The sequence below is a fragment of the Cimex lectularius genome, unplaced genomic scaffold (genome assembly GCF_000648675.2).
Source record: "Cimex lectularius strain Harlan isolate CLEC.00 unplaced genomic scaffold, Clec_2.1 scaffold67, whole genome shotgun sequence".
In the NCBI taxonomy this organism is placed as follows: domain Eukaryota; kingdom Metazoa; phylum Arthropoda; class Insecta; order Hemiptera; family Cimicidae; genus Cimex; species Cimex lectularius.
This window is the reverse complement of record NW_019392738.1, coordinates 573,423-585,193: the sequence shown is the minus strand read 5'-3', so window position 1 is coordinate 585,193 and position 11,771 is coordinate 573,423. Positions and strand designations below refer to the sequence as shown.

General features: G+C 39.6%; 1 protein-coding gene across 4 annotated transcripts in view; it reads left to right on the top strand.

Annotated features, from left to right (window-relative positions):
* LOC106666645 (pro-resilin-like) overlaps window positions 1-11,771 on the top strand; it is a 58,336-nt gene that overhangs the window by 38,368 nt on the left and 8,197 nt on the right. For 2 of the 4 annotated variants that reach the window (XM_024227046.1, XM_024227045.1), the window contains exons 3-5: window positions 3,365-3,628; window positions 11,195-11,336; window positions 11,476-11,709. In XM_024227046.1, the coding sequence (XP_024082814.1) occupies window positions 3,365-3,628; window positions 11,195-11,336; window positions 11,476-11,709 (640 nt within the window). The remainder of the gene's footprint in view (window positions 1-3,364; window positions 3,629-11,194; window positions 11,337-11,475; window positions 11,710-11,771) is intronic. The other 2 variants (XM_024227047.1, XM_024227048.1) reach the window with 2 other exon arrangements.

The following is an 11,771-nucleotide window of genomic DNA, read 5'->3' as shown; positions in this document are numbered from 1 at the left end:
ACTATTAACTTAAAATTCTAAAATTTTCTTTATAATTTTTTTTAAATTAACATTCGGACATATCAATTAATTAAAGTTTTTAGTTGAGATGAAAAAAAGCTAATGGCACGAGAGGGATTCGAACCCACGATCTTCGGCTAGATACGCCGCTGCTCTACCACCTGAGCTATCGTGACCTCGATCCACTCGGACATCAACTCCCCATCTCAACCCCACCTTATGAGTTTTCCCTCCTTTTGCCATTTTTCAAATGTCGTTTAATCGGTTTGGAGGTGGGGTTGAGATGGGGAGTTGATGTCCGAGTGGATCGAGGTCACGATAGCTCAGGTGGTAGAGCAGCGGCGTATCTAGCCGAAGATCGTGGGTTCGAATCCCTCTCGTGCCATTAGCTTTTTTCATCTCAACTAAAAACCTTAATTAATTGTCTTGTATTAATTGGTCAAGCGGACCACGAAAATAGTGAATTAATATTCGGACATATCTTCTGCTGTGTGTATTGTATTGGGTTGTTAAATAAATCCGTAACGTCTCTCAAGTAATCTCGACTTGCCAGGACATTAAAATGATAAGGAGGCGTGGTGAATGCTTGCAAGTCCTCACCGGCCTCTGCGGTTGGTGGTATCAGGTCCAGGCCTAACCTCTATAACCTTGCCAGAAACCGTGCTCATGCCGGATGTGGACGTTGCGTCGCGCCGAACATCAAATATAGAGCCTGAACCAGTTCTTGATATAACAAAAACAAACAATACTCCAAATGCAATAAAACAAGACAAAAGGAGAAGTGGACAAACTCTAGATATGTTGAAGAGAGTAAGCTTATGAAGGCATCTGACACAACATGGGTAATAACATGACGACCCCATTTGTAGGTTATGCAATATAGGATAAGAAACAGCTAAGCTGTGCGCTTCATTGAGACATAACCTGGGATACAAAGAAAACCCTAGAATTGTAGCAACAACAGTCAGTGACCTACCATTCCATAGAAGGATCGAGTCGATTGCACCTAACTAAGAAACTAGGGATAACAATAAGCAAGAAGGCTGCAGTGCTTTGGGAAGAAAAAACTCCGACTTTCTATCTATATTCATCATCATTTTACCAAATTACGATATGAACTGGCACAAGTAATCCAAAGGAGCGAGGTCTGGTTTGTGTGTTGATAAAAGAAAAAAAATCCTGTTTTTTGTCTAATAAGTACACCTGCCATGTCCTGAAAGAAGTTACTAAAAAATTTACCTTTTTAGTGACCGGGATATGTCCAGGTGCTGAGGACTGGTTTGTTGGATCCATTGAGCTTTGGTTGATTGAACGATGGTTTGATTGATCAAATTCCAAGGAGGTTTGTTCTAGGCTTTAAGTATTTCTGCACCTTTCGTAACTTTTATTGTACGCAAGCTTTGCGACGATTAACTTCCGATTCAACTGAAAGTCATCTGTTGATTGACTATCCATCATTATCATGTACACCTACAAACATGAGGAAACATTAATTTCTTGGGTTCTGTATGTATGTGACGGTTCGGATTGATGGAATCGAGGGAAGAAAAATATGAGATTGAAAGAAAAAAGAAATAAACAAAAATAATCTGAGATAATCAACTATATTGAACAACTTCTTTAAAAATGGCGTCCGTTCTCTTAAACGGCTTTTAGCGTCTGCCGTCATGTTTCTTAAGCCTTCCACACATCGTCCTTTGTTTACTTTTCGCCAATGGCCGTCATCTTCAGAGTCACAGTCATCATCGATGAATATTGAGATAAATTGTCTCCAGGGAAAATCATTAATCATGATGGCCTTTTTATTATCTATTTTACAACTTACCATTCTCTAACCCTTACAAATCCGGCTGTCGATTTGAACTAAAAATAAATCAATAAATTTATTTTCTGTCTTAGTTCACTCTATTTCATAGACGTAGACAGCCAAAAACAAACTTTCATAAAAAGTTGGATTTTTTGGGGTTTGTTTTAATATGTGACCTTTTTTGTATTTCAAATCATAAGAGATTACGAGGGGGAGCGAGCATCAGCCCGAAATCGATGCTTGTTTTTAAAAAATAAAGACTACTTTTTAATGAAGTGGGTTTTTGGTTGACTGATCTATGGAATAGAGCGGATCAACATAAAAAATAAATTCACTATTTTTTGTCTTGAAAGAAGTTACTAAATTTAGAAACCGGGGTAATGTCCAGGCCCTGAGGACTGGTTTTTTGGAGCCATTGAGCTTTGTTTGATTGATTGGAGGTTTGGTTTCTCCTAGGCTTTAAGTGTTTCTGCACCTTTAACGTAACGTTTATGCCACGCAAGCTCAGGCAAGTAAAGGCCAGAAGGAAATAATGGAACTTATTCTCTTAGGAGTTTATCTCGCAAAGAGAACATTCTCGAATGAGACTGCTGTTAGGTTTGCAGATTTTTTTATAACAAATTACAGGAAGGACAATATTCAACTTTTAGTACAGAAAATAAGTAAAGATTTATTTATTATATTTGATGTTAGAGTCATATTTATCTCAAAAGACAAATGTGGAATACTCGACGAATAACGAAATACAAAAATAGCACATCATACTTAAAACCATACGATGAGAAAGCATCGCTATACTGACATGGCATACGTTCACTACACATCCCAACATACTGGGCAAACAACATACCACTGAAAATGAAGCTAATTTTTATTTTAACAAAACCTTCGTTGGGTCGGTTTGGTTGAAACATATTTCAATTATAGTATCGATTAAAAGCCGCAAAAAAGGCAGAAGCCGGGAGCTACTTTCGCGTAAACTTTAATTGAATTTTCGAAAAAGCTCCATTAATCCTCCCACCACAGTCGGGTTGTCGTTTCAACATGTGTATTCCGAATGAGGTGGAACGGAAATTTTTAAACTTTATTAACCAATCGAGACCTAACGTAAAAATTATTCATTGGAACTTGTTTTTCATTTGGAATAAATTTTATCTTATTTTCTTTTGATGTTACGATGACAAATCTCACATACGTAACGTTTAGCATAAATAAAATCATGCATTAACGGGCAACATGCTTCAAAACACATCAACGCAAATGAAACGGCTGCTGGATGAATAATGAATTTTTGAATAAACTATGAAAACAATTTTCATGTATATAAAGTCATATTTTGACATATTCAAATAGAGTATTTTTTAATTGCTTATAAAAAAATCGTTTGAAATTTTAGACAATTAAGAGTGGCGTTGTTTTATACAATGAGATGCATAAAAAATATTTACACGAAAAAACAATCGAATAAAACCCATAAACCCTCATCTATGAGATCTCCCGACAGTTGTTAAAAAAAGGGAAAACCGATTCATACGAAAGCCCTTTCTAATCCACCAGGTTACGACGACAAGAGGGTCTGGACCGGGACTATCCGTCCGATAGAAAATCCTTCCAATTGGGATCAGAGATACGACGAGAGATGGCAGAGGTGGGATAACCGTCCAGGAGGACTTGTAACGAATTGGATGGGTGGACCTTCGAGATGGGAAACCTATCAAAAGCGTGATCCTTGGGACAAGGGCGAAGGTGGAGGATACCAAGGAGGCGGAGGTGGACAGGCTTATCCTTCATATTATTACGGATCTTCTAACACAATGCCAAGTAAGAATTTTTTTAAATTTTCAACAATTTAATTATAAGTCTGTTTTTAATAATATATTTGGCATATACAAAGTAAATAAGATCATAGTATCAAAACCATACACACAACTAATATTTCTTAAATTACTTTTAGAATAAATACTTTAAAAATATTAAACTAGTTTTCCTGGTCCGCTTGACCAATTAAGGATTAAGGATTAAAAGGAGGGAAAATTAAAAAAAGGTGGGTTTGAGGGAAGTTAGTGTCCGAGTGGATCGAAGTCACGATAACTCAAGTGGTAGGGCACTCTCAACACGACACCAAGAATGGCACAATACACAGAAGACGAACACTTTGAGCCCTGAAGATGATCTCAATAAAGATCGAAACGTTGGCACGATAAAGAAAATGTTTTTCTAAAGCCTACATCACACCAGACCGCATCTTTCGATTTCTGAATAATCAAGTGGTAGAGTAGGGCCGTATCTAGCCGAAGGTCGTGGGTTCGAATCCCGCTCGTGACACTGACTTTTTTATCTGAACTAAAAACCTTAATTAATTTAAAAATTATTATAGAAACTTTGTCGTAAAACAAGTTTGTGTGCAAAATGTATTTTATCTTTAAAGCATTTTCGAATCTCATTAAGCTCTAAGCACTCTTGGGAGTTGGTTCCTGAAGTTTTTCAATATTTGGGACAGCACCTTAAAAATCCTCCTCCGGGGACTATAGATAGTGCTGAATTACTCGATGTTGTAAGCCAAGAATGGATTATTGTCCCAAACTGGGCTTTCATCTTGGGAAACTGCATATTCGGATTATCCCGTCAAAATGTAAATCCTCGGATAAATTTACTCGAAAACATAAAAGACTAAGGGTAACACAAGTGGGGATTTTTTTATCAACCGTAAGCAATGAGGGGGTGTAAAAAAGCTCCAACTTTGGGTTCGGTGAAACTACGTAGTAAAATGTGAACATGATCCAGATTGACTATTGACCCAAAGCTTTATGTACGACCGTTTTAAAAAAAGCAAACTATCGTCGTATTGATCAACTTGAATAATAAATTTATTGATAAAATACAATATATACATGAAAATACCAAAGATTTCAATAGAGTCCTGTGACATGTATCTTATGCAGATTATAACATAACTTTACCTTCCTTTTGTACAAGCATAGCATACTATTTGAGAACTGATTACAACGATACTAAGCTCGCAATCTTACCAAACTTGAAAGTTGCTTCTTTGGGGTATTCCAAGAGGGTATATTAGTCGCAGTGTGAACTTCCAATAGTTTTTTTTTAGCGTCTTGCTTCTCCCTGCTTATAACCCTGACGTCTGTCTGACCCTTTATCCGTGCCTTTCGTGTTTAAGGCTTATTAGATTGTACACGTATATGAGGAAGAGTGTGTTCACTTTATTCATAAGTAAATGCGAGAAGCGTCTTGCCTCTCCCAGCTTGTAACCCTGACGTCGCGCCATTTGTCTATCCAAGAATTTCCGAAAAAGGTTCTTTTTTTAACAATGATCGATACGTTGAAGTTAAAGAAGTCAATGAATTTTATACCCCGTAACTTATTTTTTTTATTTAATTATTTTTTATTACTAACTGTATTAATACATCTTGTAATTTGAGGTTATTTACATATTTACATTATACACTGTATAGTCTTGAGGGCAGTGGCTAACCATTGTTGGTTTCCCAGTTTTGTGCAAGGTTAGTCCTTGATGAGCAGGTCCCGAGGCCATCTCCGCTTTAATCGCGGACAGGATGTAGAGATGGATTATGCTGGACATGGATTGGACTAGTGGGTTGGGGTGAGTGGAGAGTTTGTCATGGAACTGGGTGAATTTGGACAGGATTAATTTATTAAAAGGGTATTTTGAGGTCATTGTGGAGGGTGACGTTCGAGACATGGTAAGGAGCGTTAACTATAATTCTAAGGACTTTGGATTGAAAGGAGTGAATTCGTTGGATGTTGGTAGGTTTAGCGGTGCCCCACAGTTCCGTATGTCCAATCTGTTACAGTAATTTTGTCGACAAATTAGATTTGCGTCCGAGTAATTTACACAGTAGTCCGAATCGTCTAGTTCCTGTGTTTTTATTTGGTTGTGTTGTTTCCACGTCAGTCGTGAGTCAAAATAGAGCCCAAGGTATCGTACGGAGTCGGCTTCTGGAATAGAGATGTTGTTGAGGGGTATCGTGTGAGGAGTTTTGCTTCGGAGGGTCGGAGGGTAAATGTAATATGGGTGCACTTGTTTTCAATATTTCTCTAGGTCTCCATATTTTGTTCCATTCTGCAATCCGTTGTACATGTGATTGGAGCTCCTCCGAAGCTTTTTCAAGATCGGGATTGGACGAAAAGACGGCTGTCTTCGGCGAAGGATGCAAGGGTGTGGATGGGATGTCTGATGTGTAGAGGAGGTAAAGAGAGGTCCGAGCACACTACCTGTGGTACTCCCGCTCCCACAGAACAGTAGTCGGAGTAGTCCGACCTTTGCCGTCCAGTAAGGTTTGGAAGGACGAGCTTTAATTTGTTCAGGAGACCTTTGTGCCATACACGATCAAACGCCTGTGACACGTCTAGGAAGGCTCCCGCACAGTATTATTTTCTCTCGAGGGATGAGGATATGTGGTCTACAACGTGAAGCACCTGTTAGGTCGTGGAGTGTTGGGAGCGAAAACCAAATTGGTGGTCTGGGAGAAGATTTAAGTGAAGGGATCAAACGTTTTAATAGGATCTTCTCAAATATTTTTTGGACTGATTGGACGGTAGGAACGTGCATTATGGGCGGGTTTTCCGGGCTTAGGGAATAGGATGATATTTGAGTATTTCCAAAGCAAGGGGAAGTGTGTGGTGCGGAGTATACTCTTGTAGAGGTATGTGAGGTAAATTATAGCTTTTTTGGGAAATTCACGGAGGATTCGGGACTTGATAAGATCAAAGTCAGTGCCCCGTAACTAAAGAAATTTTTGGTCGTTTTGGTATGTCTATTCTCGCTGGGTCGGCCTGTCTGACGCGCTTCGGAATTGTCTTAACTTCAGTGCGTATTTTTAATTTCTGTGAAGTCTAGACTCATTTATCAGATGAATCAGGTACTTTTCATGGATTAATTTTGCGGTTTCTTTTTTATTATTATTATTTCCGTCGCTCATGTGTTATGCTAAATCTAAGTCTTGCATCACCCTGCTTATAACCCTGACGTCGTTCAATTCTTGTACTTTAAGTGTCCATACTTTGAAGTAAAAGGATTCTATGAGTTTTATACCCAAAACACGAAACTATAGAAGTTTGAAAAAATTAATTTAATTTAGTCGTTACCGTTCATTTAGGCCTCCTTATCCTCATCAGGATGTTTCGGCATTTTGCCATCTTCTGTGTGAAGTCAAGTCCTTTCATAAGTTCATGAGGGCCGTTTTATTTTACGATTGTGCTCGTTAGCTTGCTTATCTCTAGAAAAATCCGTGAAACTTATTTTTATTGATCATCTCTATTAAATCATTTTATAAAAATAATGGTATTTGGGAAATGGCAATACACTTTCTACACGAAGACATTTGTCCAGATTAATAGTAAGCATCGATCCTTTTGACAGGCAAATTTCCAGAATGTGTTTTTTTTTTAAATACGTTTAAAAAGTTTGATTGAACTGGGAGGGAAGAAAATCTTACGGAAATGAATATCCCTGACAATCGAGGAACTTATCGTTTTTTAATCTCCTCGGGATTGAATTATCCATCAAAGCGAAGTGTCCAACTCAATTTTTGTTTATCCCGGCAACAACCGTTTTGAACAGTTATGTCGTGTGTTTGAATATAAGTTTTTAAAGCGAATTTTCAAATTATATAAAACGCGAACAAAAGTAACAAACTGGAACAGTGGCATTGTGGGAAAGTTTCAATTAATCACCCGACAAGATGAAAAGGAAACAGAAACGTCATTATAGAGCCAACGGAAAGTACATACGCGATAATGCCTGAATAACGTTCTTAATTAGCTATCACATCTGGGAAAATCCTCGGGCGAAGAGCAGGTCGATGAAGAGTTAAACATTTAGCTTGTTTTACAACTTACAATTGAACTAAAAATAAATCAATAAATTTATTTTTTATCTGGGTTCACAATATTCCGTAAACGTTGACAACCAAAAACACACATTCATAAAAAGTTTTTTATTTTTAATATTTCATCTTTTTTGTATTATAAATCATAACAAAGGGGAAGTGGGCAGCAACCCGAAATCGATACTTGTTTAAAAAAATAAAGATTACTTTTTATGAAAGTGTGTTTTTGGTTGACTATGTCTATGGAATAGAGTGGATCGACATAAAAAATAAATTACTTATTTCAATTAGTTATTCTTTTTTGTAAGGCTTGTTTGAAATGAAAAAGTTAGTGTCACGAGCGGGATTCGAACCCACGACCGTCGGCTCAATACGACGCTGCTCTAACCACAAATCGTGACTTCGATCTACTCGGACGTGGGTTCGAATCCCGCTCGTCATTAAGTTTTTCTTCTCAACCAAAACCTTACATAAAAAGAATAATTAATTGAAATAAAAAATAAATTTTAACCATCCAGTGATGGTAGCCGTTAGTACATCAATACGATGAGCGAGATGGACTCCGTCCTAGGAGACGATATCAAGAATTAAGCTTAATTAAGGTTTTTTGTTGAGATGAAAAAAGTCAATGGCACGAGAGGGATTCGAACCCACGACCTTCGGCTTGATACGCCGCTGCTCTACCACCTGAGCTATCCACTCGGACATCAACTCCCCATCTCAACCCCACCTTACATAATGTATTGATGTCCGAGTGGATCGAGGTCACGATAGCTCAGGTGGTAGAGCAGCGGCGTATCAAGCCGAAGGTCGTGGGTTCGAATCCCTCTCGTGCCATTGACTTTTTTTCATCTCAACAAAAAACCTTAATTAATTGTAATGATTTAATTGGTCAAGCGGACCACGAAATTAGTGAATTTCAAGAATTAAGGTTGTCGCAGGGGCCACCGACGCTTCAGTCTTCCGTTGGGATTAGGTAATGTGGTGGATGACAGGTTTTTGGCGAAAGGGTTCGGATGATGGGGTAGTTTGGAACGTTTTCAAGCGGGATTGGGCGAGCTCGGTAACAAGAGGGATATTTAGGCCGGTATGGATGGTGTGATTGGATAATAGAAAGGAGTGTTGACTATTGTTCTGAGGATTTTGGATTGAAGGGATTGGATTCGATTGAGGTTGGAACGCTTAGCAAACCCGTAAAGTTCAAGTCCGTATGTCCAAATGGGGGCCAAGAGGGCAATGAAAAGTTTTCTTTTTGTTAATGAGAGTTTTGATCGTGTGTCGAGTAGTCGTTTAAGCATGAAAAATCGTATGTTACAGTCTGTGCGCTTAAGTCGTGTATGGGGATTCGACGTCAGTCGTTTGTCCAGGTAGAGTGCACGGTATCGTACATGGTTCGCAATTGGGATGGGAACGTTGTTGAGGTATACTGGTGGGAGCGTTTTCTTGTTTAGGGTAAATGTTTGTTGATTTGGTTTCGTTGATGTTGATTCTCCACTGCGGAGCCAGCATTCTAGGATGTGCAGGGGTTTTGGAGATTACTGTAAGCTGTGACAGGATCACCATCAAGAGAAAGGATTGCAGCATCATCGGCAAAGGTGAAGATTCATAGTGTTAGGTGATAGTGAAGGTGATATTGTTTAAACTTTCTTCCGATATGGATGTGCGGAGTGAATGTTCAGGCCATAACCAAGTATTCAAATTCCTAAAGTATCTAGTCGTTCCAATGCCAAATCCTAAGAAAATTCGTTCTACGACTAACAAAACACATTGACCTCCATATTCCATTTGTTCACGACCACGTGATAACTCGTTATCAAAAATCCCAGTTTCCTTTCACCGAGCTAAGTTCTTGGAGATTAGACCGAGGTGCGCTGGTTTTCGGCTCGTCTTTACAGAGGCTTCAAAGGTGTAGGTGTGCCGTGTATCGCGAGGATGCGTCCACTTCGTACAGTGTAGCGTTTATACGGCAGAACTGTATGCGATTTGGAACGCACTTGGGATGATCCAGTCGATCGCTCTGCCTACGTAGTCTGCACCGACTCCCTCAGTGCGGTTACTGCGATCCGTGACGACCTGGAGCGTCTTGGCAAAACTATGATTTTTATCTGGGTACATGGACACATAGGTCTGGTTGGTAATGAAAAGGCGGACGAGGCGGCTAAGGCCAGGAGGTACCGATTCGGATTAACTACCACGATCCGGCCCTCCGACGCTAAGTATGCAATAAAAAACATAACTAAAATAAGATCGCATCGTCAATGGGCCGGGTCCAGAGAGATCTCACGTATCTAGAGCACTGTCGATGAGTGGCATCAGAGGATCTCACTCGTAGAAGAGGGGTCGTACTCACCCGGTTAAGAATAGGCCTTGCGAGGATGACATACGGATACTTATTTTTAGGTAAATCCCGCGTATATGTCCGGCAGAGAATGGTTGCTCGACGTATACCACCTAATTTAAGGGTACAATTCCTTGGCTATATATAGAGAGCGCGCATCACCTGATTTGAGAATTGTCTTGAGCACGGCAGCGAGTATTTGGCTCCCATTCTTGAAAGAAACTGGTTCTGATAGATCATATAGTAATAATAGTTCATTATACGTAGATTGTGTTGAAAAGTGAATGTATTTATTAGCGAGAATGTATGATTTAAGAGGGTATATGGCGGAATATTGATTACCCTATCGACCCTCAATTAGGTTAGTTGTATAATATGCGTAAAGGGTGATGTAGGATTATCGAGTACTACACCACTCTAATTGAATGAGTGGTTTGTAACTACGAGTGAATGTATTTAAGAATGAACGTGAATACGAATGGATTTGGAACTGAATACGTTGGGAGCTGGATTGACCTAGCTGTTGACAGCACTCCCCCCTCTGTGGCTGGATGGAAGAACTGGCCTGCCCCTGGACTGTCAACACCCGGGATGGGTGATTTTCGAGTCTGCCGGCAGTTTACAGTAAATAGCAAAAGCTGGTGAACTACGGGAAGCGAATACGCTCAAATCGAGACATGTTTTATGTACGTACATGTGCGGACTTGAGCGTATATAAATCCAATACAAATCCAAGTAGAACGGAGAAATAAAAATATTAAAAAACGGAAAATTTCAACCTTCAAAAATTTATTTTGGCGAAACCAGGGCCTATTCGCAAGAAGTCGGACGCGTCCTATATTTTGCAGTGTAGAATCACCAAAAAAAAAAAAATAGTTCAAATCCCTGACACACCAACCTAGTCGTCCCCTTGTTAGATGGCATTTTGTGATAATTTTAAACTGTAAGATGTTTTTAGTTCTGCGGAGTGATGAACTTTTAGTTTCGAGTCATTTCCGGTCATTCTGGTCGGTGTTTGACGTACCCACTGTCTGTGACTGTAACTAACCACTGGACGTGAAAAAAGGCCGAACGTTTCCGGCGGAACAGGACGATCGAAAACGACACCAAATTATAAATATTTTCAATTTTCCCATTTTGTAATGTATTAAAATTCTATTTTTTATTTGTACTTTTTAGGTTATGGTTCGGGTTATGCAGGAAGCTACGGCTACGGGGATGACAGATACAGCGGAAGGGGATGGACAAAGCCTTCAGGCTTCGATTACAAAGCACCAGTCTACTACGACAGAAGTCGTGGTGAATCCGGTTACATAAATAGGTAAAGCGTTAATTAATTTTGACTCTTTTGAAATTGACGAAATAACAAGAAATAAGAAATTACTATAAGTAGGAAGTGTGTATATTTTCCGGATCCATTTCGCTCTCGACACTAACCGTAGACATGTACTTTTGTTAAGAGAGCCGGATTACAGGTACGACTACAATTACCAACCCTGGGAGGAAATGATGAGGGGCTGGGGTTCATCAGGAGGTCCAGGATGGGGCACGAAAAACTACGCGTCGAATTGGGACTACTACGAGCAACGACCTGGCCAGACCTACGGCCACGGATATCATTACTATCAGCCCCCGACTTCGATGTCTTTCACGCCTCTCGCGCCTCCGTACCCAGACCCTTGGACGGAACGAGGGTGAGTCGATTGGCCAAAGAACCAACCAATGCTTAATTCTGGTCTTGGTGCTGTTTCCTCTA